Below are 20,680 nucleotides of genomic sequence, written 5' to 3'. Positions count from 1 at the left end.
GAAAGCTCTCATCAGCCCGTCACAGGGCTGGGCCTTGGGTCTCTCGGCCTCCGCTCTGCCTCCATCCCGGCCTGGCCTCCCCTTCTGGTCACGAGACGAACAGGCCATACGGCCGTGAAGAGCTTGATCTCCAGAATCCGACACCTGGTCGGAGCGTAAGCTGCCACCTCCAGGTTCCGTGGGCTGGGGTACCGCAGCCTCCCGAACTCAGTGCCCTCCCCTAGGAGAGATGGGGACCGTCCCCCTCTGGGACCGGCAGGAAGATTCGATGAGAAGGGTGCGTGTAAAGCGCCGAGCCTGGTGCCTGGCACCTGGGAGGCCTCCCGTGGAGGCGCCTCGTTTCTGTGATGTCCCGCGTGCGTTGTGATGCCAGGCGCTGAGCCGGGCCCGTCTCCTGCTTGCGCCTGGTACCCCAGTATTTCTCCAAGGAAAAACCTCTCCCAGTGCCCAGTGACACTGAGCTAAAGTCGTCGAGACTGTCCCTGACCCTCGGGGCACCTTTGCCAGTAATTGCTTTGTAACTAACTGGTACTTCCCGGTCAGAGTGCTTTGCTGGGGGGCTGGGGTCGGTTGATCACTGGCCGGGAGATGGGACGCCTGTATCTCAGACACAAAACGAGAATAGGATACGGTAGTGACCGTGAAGGCAAAAGGCCACCTTGTGCTCGGGTTAGCCCAGCGTTCTCCCCCTTCGTGAGGAGGACGGAGCTGGCCGGTACCTTGAGCGCATCCGCTGCAGGAAACCTCTGTTGGCCAACACTTGGGGGCAGAGAAAGAGGCTGTTCACCGGAGTCCTAGCCCTGGCTGTGCCGGGTGAGCTTTGGCGGGTCTTAATCTCTCTGAACTAGTTTACTCACCTGAAGCATGGGGACGAGCACGCCAGGCCTCGTGCGGCTCGGTGTTGGGAGTCCCCACGGACCGTGGAGGACCGGGCGCATGAAAGAGGCACCGCCTGGGGGGCCCCTTGGGGGAGGAGGTCAGAGCGACCACTCCCTCCACTCCTGGACCCCGCCAGCAGGGGAGGCTTCAGCCGTTCTCTCCCGCAGCACCAATCCCTCCGTCCGGAATGCTCACTGAGATCACCTGGGCTTCTGGCTCCCGGACGGCCCCTGGAATCGGGGTCACCCCATGTTCACCACCCGTCTGTGCGGCCACGCGGGACCGCTAACGGCCCTGAAGTGTCGGGGACCTGGCGAGGGAGTAGCTTGCCCGCGGACCCCGAGGCCGCGCTCGAGGCAGCCTGGCCCACCCTTCTACAGCCCCCACTCCCACCTGCGCCCCATCGCGTGCTGCTGCGTGTGAGCAGTCAGGGGAGGAGCAGAGCAGGACCGAGGCCGGGAACTTGCTCCCCGTGGGGCTGTTGTGTGGACAGAACGAAGTCACGTCGCCAAAGGCCTCCGCTCCCGACGCGGGCTGTGCCGGCCTCTGTTGCCAGCACTGCTCTGTACCCAGGGGAGGGCTGGGAAGAGTCCCGACTCTCAGGCGTAGCAGATGAGAGTCCAGAGGAGTATAGGGCCAGTGAGTGAGAACACACAGAAGGTAAAGGAAGATTCTGCTGCTGTGCCATTCCTGGGTTTTCCTAAGCCTTAGAAGGACGCACGCAGCCTTTTTGCGGGGAGCCTGGAGAGAGGGCATATAACCCAGGCCTGGGGCGGGGCGCGGCCCGACGGGTGCCTGGTCTGGTTTGCCTCAGCCCAGCAGGCACCTGGTTGGGGAGAGCCCAGCGGCCCCGTTGCCTCGGCCAGGCAGCCCCCAGCTTGGCCCCCACGGTGCGCCGTCTGGGCCTCACGGGCTCTCCTGGAGGGAGGGCCGCCCTCAGCCGATGGTGCGGATGGTGAACTGGGCCCTAGGAGGCCGAGCACCTCATCCCGGGACGCACAGGGCCGGAGCCCTACTCTGCCCGTCACGCCGCACGGCTGCGGGGCCCCCGGTTACGGCTTCTTCACGTCCTCCTTTCCAGGCAGGGCCTCCGTCTCTCGTTCTGGGGAAGTGAGGGGCCGGGGGCCCCTCCATCAGAAGTGCTAACCCTTGAGATGAACGCACAAAGGAGGGGGGCATGTGAAACTCCCCGCTTTGAAGCCAGTTTGTACTTTTTGTTTTTTTTCCTGCTGCTTTTTTTTTTTTTTTTTTTTTGTATTTGAAGCCAATTTAAAGATAAAAGTCAGGCTTGTCACCATAGAAAGGGCAGAGTTTGCCGTGCAAGGAAGCGCTCAGTCCACAGGGCCTGTGTCCCGTGAGGCTGCCGTCCTCCAGGGTGCATTTAGGCACGAGTGTGAGACGGTACGGGGGTCACGTGGGCCTGCGAGGCCCGGCCTGTGCACAGCTGGACCAGGGTACGTGCGACATGCCAGGCGCCCTTCCCGCGCCCTGCCAACCTGCACGGGACAGACCTGCGGCCTCCGTGTGTCACTAGGTCTTGAGCTGTCACTGCCGTCTTTGGGGCCCTCCCACCCCCGAGTGCCCCCTGTGCTAACGGTTCTGTATGCACTGTCCCAAGTCCCCCCCAGCCCCCAGAGGCGGGGGCTGTTATGGCCCATGTCTCACCAAAACAAAAGAGGCTGAGAGATTGCCAGCTGATCATGCTCACCAGTGAGCACCGGAGCTAGGGCTCCACGCCAGCCCCGTAGCCGCACCGCTCAGCGGGGTCGGACCCACCGCCCTGCCTGTGCGCTCGCTCGCTCGCTCGCTCTCTCACCGTAGGTGATTGGTCCTCTCCAGTTTGGTGAGTGGTTTTGCGAAGCATGAGCCAGAAAGGCAACTTTAAGCCGATAGAGCAGATGGCTACAAGGATCTAATCTAAAAACCACACACAAGCGTCTGCCATTTAGAACTGCTTCATCGTGTGACCATGTTACAGAGGTGACACGAGTGTACCTCACATTTTGGGCAGGAGGTTGAAAGCCACGGTGAAAGCATTATCACTGGTGTGTTCCATTTCCTTGATCGGGCCGCGCCCTCAAAGTTCACAATTTTAACTGCTTTCCCAATGCTCTGAGCCCACAAGTAATCACCTCCAGTATGTGCCAAGCATACGGTAAAGTAAAACGTGCCTGGGGATAAACATAGCTTGGAGACTTTAAAAGGGTTTTATTTTGCAGCCACGAAAGACATATGCCATTTGATATGCATGTGTTTGTATCCTACATACACTGATACATGATTTATCTGCATGTGAGCATGTCGGGCGTTGGACAGCTTAGTTTTCAAATGAGCAAACCCACCCAAGAATCCGATTCAGAACTGCTGCTTAGATCCATGATGGTCGTAAACTCTGCTTTGCACGTTCTCCTAGCATCCTGTGGACCGCTGGGACCTCAGCTGAGTAATTCGTTTGGGCCCGTTCATGTCCCCTGGTGTTCCTCCTTCCGAGATTAATCGAAGAGAACATAATCATCTCTCTATATAAAGGCGAAACCCGAAGGTGAGGCAGAACCTGATCTCATTTCTGTCAGGTACCTGGCGATTGAGGTCTGAGCCAGATGGACGAGCCCTCGTTTTCATGGCTGCTCTCGTCTCCCCGCTTCCCAGTGGCCAGAAGAACCTTCTGTACCGGAGAGCCTGGAGTGTCACCTGCCCTCAGCAGTTTTGTGGCCATGCTCCCCCTTCAGCATCCGGTCCCAGCCCCCACGGAGGAGGGCCTAAGGTCTTAAGGGTCGCACTTCATTCCCTCGGAGCCAGCATTCTTGGGGATGGAGGAAGGAAAGCCCTTCCGGGTTTTAGAGCCCTTCCCCCAACCCTGAGCTTTAGGCCTGAGGGTTTGAGAAGAGAGCAGATTGCGTTCATGCCCGAGAAGCAGGCTCCCACACCGGCTGCCGCATGCCTTCTCCGTGAGAATGCGTAAGTCCTAAACAAAGCCTTCCTCGTCGCGTCCAGAGCGCACAGCCATGCTCCTATAAGCTCCTGAGCGGCTCTCCAAGCCCGGCCGAGGCCTACAGCTGGAACATGCTGGTGGCCTCCACGTGATGCGAGGCAGAACAGGTCTTGGAGGCATCGTCGGAAGACTTCCATTGACCTGAGACCCCCAGGTAAGGGAGGCAGCCGAGGTCTTTCACGAGTTTCCAGAAGTTCCTCCGAAACTTCAAGCCAACAAAGGCATAGAGCACGGGGTTAAGGCAGGCCCGCAGGTAGGCGATGGCCTCCGTCACGATGATGGCATAGTGGAAGCTGGTCATGGTGTAGTGCTCCCAGTTCGTGCTGCGGATTAGCTTCACGAGGTTGAAGGGCGTCTGGGTCAGCAGGAACGCGGCCACCACCAGGAAGATGACCTTCAGAGACTTGTGCTTCTTGAAGCCTCGGGCGCGAAGCAGAGTCTTGATTATGACCGAGTAGCAGACGATCATGGCGACCAGGGGCAGGAAGAACCCCAGTGTCATCTGGGTGGCGAGAACCACAGTGGAAATCTCCTCGTCGTGATAACCACAGACGAGCTTGTCGAGATAGAGGACGTGGCCGTAGATTATCTGCGGCAGCGAAAGCAGCAGGGAGGCCCCCCAGATGAACAGACAGATGGCCTTGCCCCAGGCCATCCGCCTCGCCTGCTGGTTGTAGGCCTTGGTGGCCCGAGCCACCGCGACGAAGCGGTCAATGGTGACGCAGGCGAGGATGAGCATGGATGTGTAGAAGTTCAAGGTGTAGATGCCCAGCAGGGTCTTGCACAGGACGTCGCCGAAGACCCACTCGTGGATGCTCGCGTAGGCCCAGAAGGGCAGGGTGCAGACGAACACCAGGTCGGCCAAGGGCAGGTTCACCAGGAACACGTCCGTCAGGCTCTTCAGCTTCTGGTAGAAGACGTAGATGACCAGCACCAGCGCGTTCCCCGCCAGGCCACAGATGAACACCCCCAGGTACATGCAGGGCAGAAAGACCTTGCGGAACTCCAAGAAGCGTTCGTGCCCCCGGCTGCCGTCGCTGGAGGTGTTGAAGAAGCCGGGGTCCACGTAGTCATACTCAGCCATGGCGTGCGTTCTGATGAACACCTGGGAGGCAGACACGGGAACTCCAGTCAGGGCCGAGGGGGACACCTCCTGTCCTCCCACAGTCCTGTTGCCCCACTTTTAGGGGGCGCGTAGTCATCTCCTGAACCCACCCACCTGAGTTCCGGTCAGTGGCAGCACATTCCAGTACCCTGGAGACAGCCAGAGCTGAGGGGCGATTGCCTGGGCGGGATGAGGGACCCTGAATTGGCCCTAAGATTCTAAGGCTGTCACCCGCCTCACAGACAACACATAACTGACCCCCATGCACAGTCCATAAAATCCTGTGCCAGCTGGCCTTGAAGCCAAAGGTCACCATGTGGTGGAGTGTGGGCATTGCCCTCCTGAAAGGGTAGAACTGCTTTTTTTTTTTTTTTTTTTTTTAACCTTTTTTCATTTAATCTTTATTTTTGAGAGAGAGCGCACGCGCACCAGCTGGGGAGGGGCAGAGAGAGAGAGAGGGAGACACAGAATCTGAAGCAGGCTGCGGGCTCCGAGATGTCAGCACAGAGCCCGACGCGGGGCTTGAACTCATAAACCGCGAGATCGTGACCTGAGCCGAAGTCAGAAGCTTAACCGACTGAGCCACCCCAGGCGCCCCAAGAACTGCTCTCTCATGGTCAGGCCTGCCTTCGTCCGCCCATCCTGTGCCTCATTTTCTGTTGAATGAGAGCCCTGAGCTGCTAACTGCGGAAGCTAAGCCAAGTAGCCCCCCTCCCCGGGGGCTCCACCATTGAGGAGACTTCTGCAGACCAACAGGGGCTCGCGGGCTGACCCTCTCCCACCAGGGTAGACGGTCCGTTCTGTCTTTTCTTGCCCTTAGCTGCCTAGATTTAGGAGGTGGGGAGACAGGCATGGGAAGCCCCAGCTGCCCAGCACTGTGGCTGAGCTGGTCACGGCCGGGGAAGCGGGCAGCTGCCCTCCCAGCCCAGCCCCAGCCCAGCCGGCCCCTCACCGCCCGTCACACGACCCTCCTCCACCGGAGCCTGGTTTCCTGAAGACTTCTTGATCCCCAGGACCCTCTTAAACGGAGCATCTCCCCAGAAGGGAACATCACTTAGCTTTCGAGACTAGCAGTTTATGCCCAAGGGGTCTCCTTGAACAAATGGAAGGCCCGCCAGCGGGGGGCCAGCCTTGCAGTGAGGCAGGAAGCAGCCACCACAGCCGCCTTTCTTGCCCGGGGCCCCCGGCCTTTCAGGGCCGTCACTTCCCTCTGCCCTGTGACCCTGACGAGGAGCAGGGACGGGACGCGAGGGTGATGTACTCGGGCATGAGAGCAAAGGCAGCTACGGCAGCACCGGCCCTGGGGTGCCAGGTCACTGACCTGCAGAGAGCCGGCACGCAGCGGCTCATTTCCGGTGACCCAGGGCCATACCTCGCTAGCACCTCAAGAAGGCGTTTTGAGAAGAATAGGCATTTGGTGTAGCAAAGGCAGAATGTCAGCCAGCCAGACAAGGGCATGTACAAGGAGAGATCACGTCTTCCTTTCTGATCGACTTGAGGACTCCTTGTCCTGACTGGAGACGGTATCAGCCCTGCCGGTCCTCCTGGGAACAGAGTGCCCTTTCTCTGCAAGGAGGAAGCTCGCCTTGGGGTAAGACGCCTCCGTGAAAAGCCCCTGCCCCTCAACCACAAGATGTGAGATCAGTAAGGGTGAGAGACGAGCCGTAATAACGCCACCCCGCCAGCCGTTCGGACTCCTGGGTTAAGTAGGTCAGATGATGTGTGTGTGTTCCTGCCTCACGCGGGGACAGAAACATCTTTTTCAGCCCTTAGCACGTGCACAGGCGGCTCTGCTCTCCTTAAGAGTAACATCACATCTCCATGATTGCCTGCCTCCCTCTTGCCTTTTTACAAGAAAATCCTCCTGGCGCTGGCGTTACACGTTTCCTCAAAGGGCCCGTGCAAACTCGCTTGTGATAATTGGCAAACTTGGGTGCTGTGCCGACGGGCTGGAACCGCCCAGCTCTGTGCAGATTGAGTAACTGAGAATGAGTTTCCCTTCCAGAAAGGTTAAGATCATTCATTTCTTTGTCTTGAGTAGCCAAAGCCCTGTGTTGATCTATGCAACTTTTTTTTTTTTTTCAAGTAACACAGTATTCAGCTTTGGAAGCAGTGTAAATGTCTGATACGAAACAAATCAGCAAGTTACAATCCAGACAGAAAATAGAATATAGCGCAAACTATGTTTAGGTTTAGGAAATGCTTTTGGTGAGTCGGGAGAAAGCAGTATGCTTAAATTTCTCACAACAGAGTAAGTCTGCACAATTAGCATTGGCTGTTAAGTATTCCAATGAATGGGTGTCCAAAAGGATGTAAAATTGGTCGTGATTCTGAACTTCTTTGATCATAAACCCCTTTGAGAATCTCCTAAAAGCCACAGACCTTTTCCTCAGATGTGCATATATCTTAAGGAGGCTCCACATCCAACGTGGGGCTTGAACTCACAACCCCGAGATGGAGAGTCGCACGCTCCACGACTCAACCAGCCAGGCACCCCAGTTTTGACTATATGTTCTAAAACAGTAAAAAAAAAAAAAAAAAAAAAAAGCCCAGAATTGATCAGCAGCTTGCGTCTGGCTGTGGAGTCGGGGCTGACTTCTTTCCCTTCCCCCTAAGTCTCGCCTTCTCTGAAGTCTCTGCAGTGGTATATTGACTTACCTTGAGAAAAGAAACTAGACAGCCGCCTGAGAGAGCAGCCAGTGTTGCAAATTATATAATGAAGAAGAAATGAAAATGGAGACGGAGAGATTATTCTGTGAACAGATGTGGACAGTGGCCAGCCTGTCCTGGTCTCCCGGGGAGGGCACCCCCAGTGCCGTCAGCTTACGAGCACGGACTGTGTGCCCCGAACCACGCTAAGTCATCTCCACAATTCTCTAGTCGTGGGGCAAAGGCAGAATTCAGACCGAGAGCCGTCGGGCTCTAAAGTCCGGGCATTTACACGGTACTGCACCACGGGCAGGGATCAGAGGACCCCAGCAAGCCGGGGTTAGCACCTGCCTTTTAACTCTAAAGAAGACGGATGACTCACCAGTGGAGAGGCGCTGTCGACGTGTTGCAGAGATGAGCGTTCACGGCACAAGGTCTGCCTCTACCTGTCTGTGATGTGGTCCGTGTTTCCGTTGAATATCTTCTGAGAGCCCTTGGTTGGTGATCATAAGAGACCCGGCCCTACCCCTGCCTCGTACATCAGAATCCACATGACCCGCCTGCACGCGCGTAATTTGGGAGATCAGAGATAGGGAGCAGTGGCTCCGAAGCGCTACCCTCCCTGCCGCCTGGCTGTGGACGCAGTCGTCTGTCAGGACCTGAGAGGGCTTCTGTTTATAAACCGAAGGGGAGCAGTAAGTAGGTCTGGCCCAGGCAGCCCACTGACGATGGTGGCATTTGTACCGTAAGATTACTTCACTCGCTAGTCCTGTCCCTCTGGAACCGTTGGGGTCTGGACCACCGCAAAGTGCATGCTGTGGCCTGGGTTCTGGATATGCTTGATAGCCACTGACCCCCACTCCAAAAAACAGCAGCCCTGCAAAGTCAGTGTTATCCCCATTTTATAGATGGAAACACTGAGGACCCCAGCCAAAATAACAGCCCTGCGTGTACACAGCTAAAAACTGGCGCTTCCAGGATACAAACCCAGGTCTCTGGAGGTGTGGACTCCATTTCTGCTTTCCCAGCAGCAGACTCGCGCTGAGCCACCAGGCCCCCCCCCCCCCCCCGACCCTGCACCGTGTTCAGCCCGGTCCCCACCGTGGCCGGTGCACGTCTGCTGGTCACACGGGCTCCTGTGGCTCTTCCTAAGGGCAGGGTGTCAGGCACTGGGAGCAGGGGCCAGGCACGGCCTAGGACCTAGGGACTAACACTCAGCTCCACTAGGAGCCAGGCTCCGCTCTGGGTGCTTCTCACCTAGCCGTCCAGCCCTCGTCCTTCACAGATGAGTAAGCAGAAGGGTCGAGAGAGGAGCTCGCTTGCCTGTGACACTCCTGTCCCCCGGAGCCGCCAGGTCACGAGGGTCCGTGTGAGCGTGGAGCTATCCCGGGGGGTCTCAGCAGAGGCTTGGGAGACCGCTAGTGGATGTTCAAGGCCTTTTGAACGAACTAGTTCAAACGCTCCCGCCACACTGGTACACACGAACGAGATGTTCCCCTGAGGGCAGGAGCCGGGAGGCTATGCGGGGTGTCTGCCTCTGGGCGGACGGTGGGGGGACACGGGCCAGTGGACGGTGAACGAGCTGAACCAAACACCGCAGGCGAGCGGGGCCAAAGCACCCCTCCTCTGAAAGAGGACTTTTACGACAGACATCCCTTAAGAGTGAGCCAGCCTTTCAGCTTGGAACCTTCGGAGCTCGGAGAGAGGAGCTTTTTTCCCCGGGGACAGGCCAGCTGTGTCGTTTGGGACCAGTCCACAGAACAGAGAACAGTCTGAGCCTTGTCAAGCACCCTCAACGCGGCCATGCCCTGCTGTCTCGGACGTGCAAGCGTCTGCACCCCGTGGGAAGAGACGGGGCTCACCCCGGTGCCCCCCACCACCGTGCGCACGCTTGCGGGGGGGGGGCAGGTATTTGAGAGGGCACGTCGTCACCCTTCACTAGGGGAAAGCTCTCCAGCGAAAGACGTGCAACTGAGCTGGAGGAGGGAGCCGCTCACAGCGTCGGAGTCGGGGCGGGGTGGGGGGGCGGCACAGAACCTTATTTCAACCACTTTACAAAACGCCCGCTTGCAACTTCTTGTCTGCCGATTTGGAGTGCTCTTTGTTTTGAAGACCTTACTTTTCTCTGAAACCAAGCTCTAAGCATTCTTACGGGCAGACACCCAGGCATAGGTCCTAGACTTCCCCCTGGAATACTGAAACGTTTTCTAAGCAGAACTGGGGGAAGAACAGACGGAAAGCAGCGGCCGCGCCTGCTGCGGATCTGTCCTGGAAGTCAGCGCCGACCTGCTCGCTTTTCCCGGGCACCTGACGTTCCCAACCCAGAGCCCGGGGTGAGTGTCCATCCCAGGAGCCCGGAGTGAGGCGGTCACTGCTGCTGGCAGAAGTCTAGCTGCAAAGCACTGGCGGATGACGGGGGCCGTGGAGGATGAGTTAGGACCGGAAGCCTCAGAGAAATAGCCCAAGCAGTGAGCTGGGAGCGGCGTGCCCGGTGATGCCTGGCTCTTGGTTCTGAGGCTAGGCATGCGGCTTTGGGTGTTGCAGTCAGACCGCGGTTACTAAGTAATTAGAAATCAAAATACCAACAAGTGTTCTTCATCGCTTGGTACTTGGGTAAAAAAGGAAGCCACTGACTAAAAGGAAAACTACTGGGAATTTACTTTGAATAGTAAAATGTGGAAATGCCCCCGGGTCCCACACTGCGGTTCCCCGCGCAGCTCAGCCCTGTGCTGCAAGCCGGTGCTGTTCACGAGCATTGTCTGCGAGGACGGACGTGTCCCGCGTCCACGCTGCCCCCACACAGTGGCCGTGGGGCACCTGAAGTGTGGCCACTGCAACCAAGGAGCCAAATTGTTGGCGATTTAAAATTTTTGATGAGTTTGAGTTCAAATGGCCCCTTGAGGCTGGTGGCGGCTGAATTGGGCAGCACATCGTAAGCAGAGAGCCGTCTCCTGACCACAGATAGAAGCTGTTCTGGGGACTGTGGACCCTGGGTAATCGGGCACAGTGAAAAGGGCTGCTTAGCGAGGCTAGGAAGGATGTCAGCAAGAGACTTAGGCCACGGGGGGCTTTTCGGGCACCCTTTCCTTCCTCAGCCCGTCCCAACAGCCAGAGGACCTGCTTCCCCAGGCAGCTTGCAGGATTGAAATTATACAGTAATTAAATGAAAAGGCAGGCATTTTGGTTTGTGAGCAGAAACTATTGTAGAGAACCAAGCCGGGGGGACCTCACCTGTGACCCCTCACCCAAGCAGGCATGGACCCCTGGACTGCATTGCCAGGGATTTCCTCACCGTCCGCTGGTCCCCTTTATTCTTAACTTGGTTCTAAAGTAGAACCTTGGTCATGTCCTCTGTTGGGGACATTTGGGACAGAAACCAGCTTACCCAGGGCACGCAATCTAGACATTTATTGAGCATAGACTGGCGGGGCAGGACCCCCGAGGGACGCCAAGGTGACCAGCCCCAGAGGGTGGAACAAGTTGACAGACAGGTGTGCGTGCCTCGAGCCAAGTTCATCTCTCCCGACCACAGGCTCTGGATGGAAACTCAGCGGGAGAGGGTGACACGTCGTCAGCGGTCACCATAGCTAGCAGTGGGCTCCTGTGGCCAGAGCAAGGAGAGGAGGAAGGGCCCGTGGGCAGTGAACTTGTCTCTGAGAAAAACACCGCAGTGGCAACAGAAGGAAATTGTTCTGGTAGGAGTTAGGGTGCCCCCTAGTGGCCTTGCTTTTGTTCCCCGGCATTCTCAAGCTTGTTTGTAATCCTCTGATTTAATTTTAAATTTTGTTTTAATCCTAATCTAGAAAAGTCGCTTTTCTACCGCATCCCACAGTAAGAGACACGTTTTACAGGACCACCCAAGGGGTTGCGTACATGCACAGAAAGGCAAAGCAAGACCCTCGTGAAACAGTACTAAACTAACCCTTTCAACGTGCAGTATACTGTTGCATTGGTACTTTTTTTTTTTAATTTTTTTAATGTTTATTTTTGAGGAAGAGACAGAGACAGAGAGCACGAGTGGGGGAGGGGCAGATAGAGAGGGAGACACAGAATCCGAAGCAGGTTCCAGGCTCCAAGCTGTCAGCACAGAGCCCGAGGCGGGGCTCGAACCCACGAACCATGAGATCACGACTTGAGCTGAAGTCAGACGCTCAACCGACTGAGCCACCCAGGTGCCCCATATTGGTACTTTCCGTTCACTTTCTTCCAACGTTGGTCATAACTTACTAAATTGATTCATGACCCACTAAACGGGTCGTGAGCCACAGTTTGAAAAGCCCTTGAGAAGAAACCTCTGTGCCCCTAATCGTTACCCTCGAGAGGGCATCACCCACGCATGCCTGCCTTGCTCAGCTCCCTCACGCAGGGTCTCAGCCTGGGCCGGCAGGGGCTGGGGACCTACCCTGGGAAGCATGTACCCACAGGTCATCAGGGCTTGTCGTGGTCGGAGATGGGGAGCTGGAGGAAGAGGAATGACAGGTTAGGACATCTTTTATCCTTGATGCTGGAAAACCAAGAGAACCAACTACAACGTCGGAGTTTATTCCATCCCTGCTTACTTGTTTCTCTCGCACGGTGTCTGCACTTTGGACGAGGATGAAAGCAAATGGCCTGAGCGGCCTTGGGCCCTTTCTGCTCCTCAGGAGCCCCGTGTCCGTGGGCGTCAAGTGGGGGTTGTATAGTCAGTCCCTTGAACACCCTCTTGCACTGACTGACCTTCTGTGATTCTGGATCTGGAAGCCAGTGGCTGCCAGAGCAACGGAAGGAGGCGGGCAGGGAGGAGGTCAGACTGGGACAGCGAGGGACCAGGCTTGCCCTCAGTAGCAGCAGGCATGTTCTCGCCGTGCCTTCCCTGGCAAGAGTGGAGAAGGCCGTGGAGGGTCCTTTGAAACACCTTGCCTCCTCAAGCCAGCGCCGCCTGGAGCCCATCTGGTTCCACCCACTTCGCCCGCGTGGAGAAGGGACAACAGACCTCGGAGGAGGGAAGGGCACCAGAGTCACAGCCATAAAGCCAAGGCTGGAACCACCTCGGAGTGACGACCCCACCCGGAGCCACACGGCCTCTCCTGCCTCTGGAGTGCCCACTTGCTCAGGGCTCGCTACGCTCCGCCCCTGCAGGGCAGGGTGTCTGAAGACGGGCTGTGCCGCTTACGGCCGGCCGGCCGACCGACGGGGACTGTGTGCGGACAGCCCCGGCCGGGCAGCTGGGTGCTAGTGGGTGCCTGGTTATCTAGGCAGCTCCCCGTGCTGGCCCTGCCACCACCCACTCGCGGCGGTGCCTGACAGCCGTCTCACCCTCCGGCAGCCGACAGAGCTAAATGCCAGAGGGGCTGCTGAGCCCGGTGGCGAGTGGGCGTGACGTCTTGAAGCTCCGTCTCGTGCCGGAGGCTTCCCGGGAGGCCAGAGGCCTCTCCCTGGGCAGCACCGGCTCTCCCCCGGACAGAGGGGCCTTGTAAGTCAGCAGTGGGCGCCCTGCGAACCCAGCATCTGCCACACCATGCGTGACCCGGTCTCCAGCCCTCCGGGACCTGTCCTCGGTTCTTCTCTTTGTCAGCATTTCTCCGCCCTCTTCTGAATTTCCATGCGAGCAGTTTGCACCCCTACATCTGTCGCTTAGCGAGCGGCGAGCGCACCGTGTGGTTCCCGCAGACAGCAGCGGCCACCCCATGTGCGCCGGGCCTACTTCCAAAGGGCCCTCAGCCTAGGGAGAGAGAGGACCCAGAGAAGAGAAGGAAGGCCCAGGGTGACCAGGGCCGTGGTAGACAGGGTGCAGGGAGGAGTGGGAAGGAGGGCTCGCGGGTGGGAGCAGGCTGCATCTGCCTGTGTATCTGCCCCCGGGGAAGCTGCCTGTCGCATCCCCCAGACTGTGCACACCGTGCCGTCTGTGCAGGTGCACCACCACGTGTGCCGACGCCGCGGCCCCATAGACGAGTGACAGCCGGGACAGGCTTCGCGGAGACCCGCTGGGTGTCGTCTGCTCTAAACCACCCCTTTCTGCCCCCACGCGGAGAGCCCCTGGCTGCTCAGGGGGACCTTCAGGTAGGCCATCTGCAGCCGCTCCCCACGGGCACATCTGGCATCACGACCTGTCCGTGTCGGTGCCTCTCCCTGTGGAAGGATGAATGTCCCGCGCCCGTGGTCGTGGTCGTGGGCTTGGCCGTGGGACTCGCCTGGCAGTGAAATGTCAGCAGCGGCGGGCGGAGAATCCCCTGCAGGCAGAGGTGGTGGCTGCCGCCTCCAGGCGGAAGCTCTGGGCCTCAGCCGCTATGCTCTCTTGAATTCCTGGTGTCCCAGGGACGGTATCAGGTCAGGTCCTGAGCTCAGCTGAGCGCGAGGATCCCCAGGCATGGCTGAGGGCCGCCCACCGTGCCGCCCAGACTGCGCCGTCGGCCGGGCACACCGGTTTTCCAGCACAAATCACAGCTGCGCTCCGGGTGGAGCCATGAACTTGGTGCCCAGGTGGGTGTGAAGCTGGTGGACGGAGGGCTGTCTGAGCACGTGGTCCGGACGCTTGCTGCCAGCCACTGACCTTGCACGTGCCACTGTGTATGCTGAGACCCCCCCCCCCATTCTTCCAGCAGGATGCTTCCAGCTGTGTGTGTGAGTGTGTGTGTGTGTGTGTGTGTGTGTGTGTGTGTGCGCGCGCGAGTCTGCCTCAGACGGAGAGCGTTTGCGGGACGCGGCCCGTGCCCGAGTCAGTGTCCTGTGCGGTGCCCACCCCACCATGGACCTGGGCTGGCCTCTCCAGGCACTTCAGCAGTAGGCGGGGTGGGGTGGGGTGGGATGGGGCAGGACTGAGTTCACTCAAGTTCCTTCAGGACCTCAGAGGTCGAGTGAGTGTCCCCCGGGGGCCAGGCTGGTGAGAACCCGAGGGTACCTGTTGGCGGTGGGAGGGGGGCGGTTTGGGGCGCACTGACCTCACCCCAGAGACCTCTGGGGAGAGCCCTCCGGGCAGTTGAGAAGGGGGTTATTGTGACATTTGGGGAAGAAGCTGTGCCGGGTGGGAGATCTTCCTTATTGACACCTGCCCACGGGGCAAATGGCTCTTCTTTTCTGGACCTAAGTTCTCTCTAAGCAGAACCGCGCACTCAAGCTGGTTGGGTCTGACGCCCCACTCGGCCATTGGCTGAGCGGACACTGGGGCCTGGCAGGGTGAGCAGGGAGCCAGAGTCGGGGCGCGGGGCTCAGGCCCGCGTCTCGGGAGCTGCCTGTGCCTCTGTGGCCCCGTCAGTGAGGAGGAGGCCTGCAGTCTGCACTCCCAGAGCAGGGGGTTCAGGAAGGGCTTAAAATGTCCGACCATCAGGGCGCCTGGGTAGCTCAGTCGGTTAAACATCTGACTCTTGGTTTCGGCTCAGGTCGTATCTCACAGTTCGTTAGTTCAAGCCCCGAGTCAGGCTCTGTGCTGGCAGGGCAGAGCCTGCATGGGTTTCTCGCTCTCTGCCCCTCCCCCGCGCTTGCTCACTCTCTCGCAAAATAAATACACATAAAAAACTTAAAAAAAAAAAAATCAAATGTCCCACGATCAAATAAATGCAGGAACGCTAGCTTTAAATCCAGGAGATGACTTTGCTGCAGGGTTCCTAGAACCTCGAACTTACTGTGTAAATACGCGGGGACTCTACGAGAGGGCGTGTGCTGCCCTCCGCCTCTGGCCCCGGCGTCCCACAGGGCACTGTGCGGAAAGCACGGTGTGTCTTCGTTGGCAGCTGGCACCCTCCGCCGGCTCTCAGTGCAGCCGATAGTGGGCTGTGAGGGAAAGAGGCGATGTGGACGTGGCTTAGGTCCACTCTCTGCCCATGGCCGTGCCCCTCGGCTCCCTCCTGGCCCGCACCATTCCCTGGGTGTCTGTCCTTGTTGCCCCCAAGATGGGCCAGAGCAGTCTTGGCTGTCATGGGTCCCCAGGCGGGATCCACGGTGCTGCCCACTGCTCCGCTGGCTGGCGCGGGGTCGGACGGTGGTCCTTTGTGTTGCGGGCGGCCCCTCCCTATGCCCACCAGAACCCCGGCAGGGAAACCACTGAGGCCTCGTGGTCTTCTCCCCATCCTGCCCGCGTGGCCCCAGCCCCTCGCCCCTACCTGGAGAGCCTGCCACAGCCCCTGTCGTGGCCTCTGTGACTGAAGGACCCCAGGCATTCTGAGCTTGGCCACGTGACTCCAAGGCTGTGGGACTCCCAGGTGCCGATGGCTAAAATGGCTGTGTTCTCGTGTGTGACGTTTCAGGGACGCCGTGTCAAGCTCGCTAACCCCTGAGGACACCGAAGACATGCCGTTGGGGCAGGATGCTGAGGTCTGCTTGCTGAAGTCTGGAGAATTGATGTGAGTGACTGAGCCCCGAGCAGGGGCTTCCCAGGGGGTATGGGGGGCAGGAGCACCACAGGGGGAGCCCTGGCCTCCAGTGCCAGAGCCAGGGGCACCCCACAGGCTGACTCGGCACCCATGATGGCTTGCAGTCTGTGCTTTTATTTATGTTTTTAACTTTTTGTAATGTTTGTTTTTGAGAGAGTGAGCAGGGGAGGGGAAGAGGGAGAGGGAGACACAGAATCCAAAGCAGGCTCCAGGCTCCGAGCTGTCAGCACAGGGCCCGATGTGGGGCTTGAACTCAGGAACTGTGAGATCACGACCTGAGCCAAAGTCGGAAGCTTAACCGACTGAGCCACCCAGGCGCTCCAGTCTGTGCTTTTTTCTTAAGGTACAATCTATGGACAGTAAACTTCCCCCTTTATGTGTACAGTGCTTAGACTTTGACAATTAATACACTGTAGTCAGTCATCCTGCCAGGCTCCATGCCGGGCACGGCCAGTGGCTTCTGTGATCTCAGGGGCCTCCGATCCCACCCGGCTCCGTGGCCCGGTTCTGCCAAAGAGGGAACGTAGGTCCAGAAAAGAACAGTGATTCAGCCCCGTGTGACCACAGTGAAGACGGAGCGCGGTCCCCTCCCCGTCAGAAGTTCCCCCGTGTCCCCTTAGCGTCATCCCGTTCTCACACCCGTGGCCCTGTGTTCTTCTTTTTTGAAAATAACTTTTTTTGTTTTGTCACTGTAAGAGCAATACGTTTTCATTGTAGAAAAATAGGAAAATAGAGACAAGGAAACCACTTTGGCGGATAGCCTTCCGGTTTTTTTAAATACCTAGGTACCTCATTTTTCAACGGCGTGAGTATTTTCACGTATCGTATTCTTCTGTGTCGCGTCCAACGGCTGCATGAGTCACTGCATCGAGTCCCGTACTCATGGACTCACTCACACGTATTTATTCAGCACCTACTAGGTGCCAGGTATGTTCTAGGTCCTTGGAGTATATCACTGAGCAAAACAGAGCCCCCCTGTTGAGCTTATATTCCAGCAGGGGTTGGCAGACATTAAACAGAAATACACAAGTAAATTACATACTGTGTCACAGGGTGGTGCTGGCCGTGGAACAGAAACAAAGTAGGGTGTTTATTTATTTTTGAGAGAGACAGTGCAAGTGGGGGAGGGGCAGAGAGAAAGGGAGACAGAATCCCAAGCAGGCTCCACGCGGTCGGCACAGTGCCTGTCATGGGCTCGAACTCACGGAACCACGAGACCATGACCTGAGGCTCAACCAAGAGTCAGACGCTTAACCGACTAAGCCACCCAGGTGCCCCACATTCTGGGTTTTTTAATCCTTGATTTCTCTTCTCATTAGCATAGCTTGGGGTGGGGGGAGTATTTCCATCCGTCTCCACACCTCTGAAGGCAGATAGAACTCTCAGCCCCGTGACTTACTTGCTGTGCAGTCTTGGGCGAGTTACCTAACCTCTCTGAGCTTCGGTTTCCACCGCCGCGTCTCGAAGGGGACAGTAATGTATTTTCGCCACGGAAGGCAGTTTGGTGGAGTGGACAGGTAATGGCTTCCTATCAGACCTGTGTGGGCCTGGACCAAGTTTCTTCATCTGTGTGATTCTTGGCTTCCTCATGTGCAAGGGGGAGCACCTGCTTCCTCACGTGGCCGTGGTGATAGCACATGAAGCCTGCTAGCAGAGGGCCCCGCACGTAGTGGCCGCCACCTTCTCACTTCACAGTCGAGGGGATGCGACTCGCCCGAGGCCACGCCGCCCCTGAGGTGGCAGCTCAGCAGTGGAGGCCCTGTCCTCGCGTCTGGTGCTCACATGCGGGCTCCCGACTTGCACGGTCCAGGAGGGGGCGCCACCGAGTCGGAAAACAGGCAGCCTCAGGGAGCAGTCCCCCCTCCGCCAAGTCCATGCTCTGATGTATGCCTCACACCCATCAGCGGGCAGGCCTGGTTGTCCTCGTTGGCAGATGAGGAAACTGAGGCTCAGGAGGAGGGAAGGAAAGCAAAGCAGGTACCGGAACCCGGGTCCCTCTGGCTCCGCACTCGGGGCCCCGCACAGGACCCCGGGAACAGAGGAGCTCACTGTCACTAAACCTTTAAACTTACAGAAGCGGCTGTTGTCCAGCTGGCGAGCGTTAGGACCGGGGACACGGACCCCGAGAAGCCTGCGTCCCCGAGGCCATCACCCTGCCCCACCGCCCCTGCCGTATAAAGAATCTGGGACGGCTGCGTTTAAGAAAATCAGGGTGCCCCCTTGCAGTCTTACAGCAGGCCCCAGATTTCCAGAGGGCAGGAAGTTTGTAATGACGTGCGTGCTTCCTGCTGGTGCTAATGACATGAAGGGCGGCAGGGAGTTGGAGAGGGGACCTGTGCTGGGCAGCAGGGCAGCTCCGGGAAAGCTGCAGAAAGCCGAGGCCTCCGCACCCGCTTCCCGTTCGCGGCGCGTGGATCGCCTCAGGCCGTTCTCCTCTCCGACAGGCTTGCAGGGACATGCCAGCCCCACGCAGCCGGGACTGTCACCTGCGTGCTTTACACGCGTCCCCGGTGCCTCGACCCACACTGCGCACCCAGGTTTCTCGCATAGTTAAGCGTGTTGGTCAAGGGTACCCAGGCCTTGTCCTCCCAAGAGCCTCCAGGGCTTCCGGCCACCTCTGAGCCGCAGACGAGCTGGCCAGAGGACTCGGGCACTTTGCCCATCTGATCCGGGCCCTCTCCGCCCTTGGGTTTTAGGATAAAATTACCGCTGACGGTGGAAGAGATCGCCAACTTCGGGGAGAGCAACAGGGAGCTGTTCGTGAGGTCCAGTACCTACAGCGTCATCCCCATCACCGTGGCTGAGGCGGGCCTCACCATCAGCTGGGTCTTCTCCTCCGACCCCAAGAGCATCTCCTTCAGCGTGGTCTTCCAGGAGGCCGAGGACACACCGCTGGACCAGTGTAAGGTAAGGCCGGCCCTCCGCCAGCGGGGTGCTTGGGCAGACCTTCCCTGGTGCGGGGCCGTGGCCGTCCAGCCTTCTGCTGGGCAGGCCTCCGCTGGAGTGTTTGGGCCTCGGCCGTGAGAGGAACGTGGAGAGAAAGCAGGAGGACGGGCCCTCCGGGCTGCGTCCCACGGAGCAGGCAACGCTCCTGTTCTTGGCCGGCTTGGGAAAGGAAAGACCTTGGAGGCTCCAGAGCACTGTCCTCAGGCGACTGAAGGTTGCTCCTGTGTCAGACATCTCCGGTCTGACCTCGGGACAGGTCAGTGGGTGAAATTGCGAAGAATACAGACACGCGGCCCGGTTTAAGGATCCTCTTGTAGCCCGGCTGTGCAGAGCAAGAGGAGGGCACCGTGGACGAGGTTAGGGGGCATTGGGTCCCAGAGACCTTGCCAGAGACACCTGGCCATTGTGTCCCTTGGGTGGTGGGTGGGGCTTGAAATCTCGGTGGCAGATGCAAGCTCATAAAGTCCTAAGACGTTCTCAGCGTGGCATGCTGACGATGGCCTGGACCACGGGTCTCAGTGTTGTCTGCACGTTAGAAACACCCACTCCTGAGGCCACCGCCACACCGCTCGGTCAGAATCCAGGCAGCGGGTAGCAGAGTGTGGACACACAGGCATCCCCAGGTGCGTCCGGTGAGCCTAGCTCCAGGGGCTTGGGAGCCAGAATAGAAAGGATGGGTGGGATCCAGAGCCCGGGACAGGAGGTTGAACAGGACTCCGTGGGTGGCTGACTGACTCGGCAGAGGGGAGAGGAGCTGGTTTGGGCGGAAATTCCTGTCCCGTTTGACACACTGTGGGTGGGAGGACCGGTGAGGACGGCCAGGCTGGCCTAGAGCTCAGAGCGGCCCTTAGTGGCTATACCGTGCGGAAACTTCCAGGTGCCAGCAATGGCGAGAAGAAGGGTGGGGGAGAGCAGTTTGAAATCGCCTGAAAGGAGCCTCCTGTGACGTCTGTGTGAGAAAATCCCTGAGTCCCCCCCACCCCCCGTCTGTGGGGCGCTGGCTGTGGGGGGCCCTCGGCGAGAGGCGGGGTGCGGGCCCCGAGCTGAAGGAGAGCAGGCTCGCCCCGTGCGCCCCGTGCCTGTCTGGCTCGCCGTCCTGTCCCCTGCCCTGTTGGTACCGGCTCGTTGCAGAGACGACTCTGTCATTCCCGCCCTCTCCAAATTCACTCCTACGACTTAATTCCAGCCTCCTTGAGTTGGCCTTGTTCTGTGGAGCCTCTCATTCACGCTCTGCCCCCCACTTTCCCTTCGGGGGGCCCCTGGCCGTGCCGCGTTCCGAGCTCGGAGCCCTTACTCCCTGGGGTTCCGAGGCTGCCCCCAGGCGGTCCTGGGGCTTGCGGGCCCGGGAGCGGGCACAGACTCCACCCTGCAGATGGCGTGCAGGGCTCACGTTGGCAGATGAGGTCACTAAGAGGCAGAGTGGCTTGCCAGGGCCAGCGCCACGCTCAGCAGGAACTTGCCTCCGGTAGCCGGGCCGTTCGCCCCCACAGCCCCAACACCTACCAGGGACCAGCACCACGTCGTCCCGCATCAGACACCGGTGGCTGTTTGTGGCAGGGACAGGGGAAGGGACTCAATCGGGTGTCCAGGCCTTTGCTATTCCACCTGTCCACGCGTGGCCGAGCTGTGGGCCTCTCCCCTTGTTCAGTCGCTCACCTGCCAAACCCTCACGGCCCTGGGAGATCTGTGTGGTTCTTGCGGGCTTGGGGACCCGGAGGAAGCTTCCTCATCTCTGGCGCCCAGGTGACCTCCAGGGGTCAGGAC

General features: G+C 58.8%; 2 protein-coding genes across 2 annotated transcripts in view; one reads left to right on the top strand and one right to left on the bottom strand.

Annotated features, from left to right (window-relative positions):
• Positions 1 to 20,680, top strand: part of FYCO1 (FYVE and coiled-coil domain autophagy adaptor 1) — a 74,473-nt gene that overhangs the window by 44,360 nt on the left and 9,433 nt on the right. The window contains exons 15-16 of the mRNA XM_049640317.1: positions 15,845 to 15,940; positions 18,667 to 18,877. Coding sequence (XP_049496274.1) covers positions 15,845 to 15,940; positions 18,667 to 18,877 — 307 coding nt within the window. The remainder of the gene's footprint in view (positions 1 to 15,844; positions 15,941 to 18,666; positions 18,878 to 20,680) is intronic.
• CXCR6 (C-X-C motif chemokine receptor 6) lies at positions 2,794 to 8,102 on the bottom strand. Its single transcript, XM_049640318.1, has 2 exons — positions 8,008 to 8,102; positions 2,794 to 4,976 (listed from the first exon to the last, which is right to left on the bottom strand). The coding sequence occupies exon 2, from the start codon at positions 4,953 to 4,955 to the stop codon at positions 3,930 to 3,932; it is 1,026 nt and encodes a 341-aa protein (XP_049496275.1). The 5' UTR covers positions 4,956 to 4,976; positions 8,008 to 8,102; the 3' UTR covers positions 2,794 to 3,929.

The sequence above is a fragment of the Panthera uncia genome, chromosome A2 (genome assembly GCF_023721935.1).
Source record: "Panthera uncia isolate 11264 chromosome A2, Puncia_PCG_1.0, whole genome shotgun sequence".
In the NCBI taxonomy this organism is placed as follows: Eukaryota; Metazoa; Chordata; class Mammalia; order Carnivora; family Felidae; genus Panthera; species Panthera uncia.
Note: the sequence above shows the minus strand (reverse complement) of the source record. Positions and strands in the feature narration are given on the sequence as shown.

Excerpts from the sequence above, each read along its gene's own strand:
- CXCR6 (XM_049640318.1), bottom strand. The coding sequence starts at position 4,955 with ATGGCTGAGTATGACTACGTGGACCCCGGCTTCTTCAACACCTCCAGC.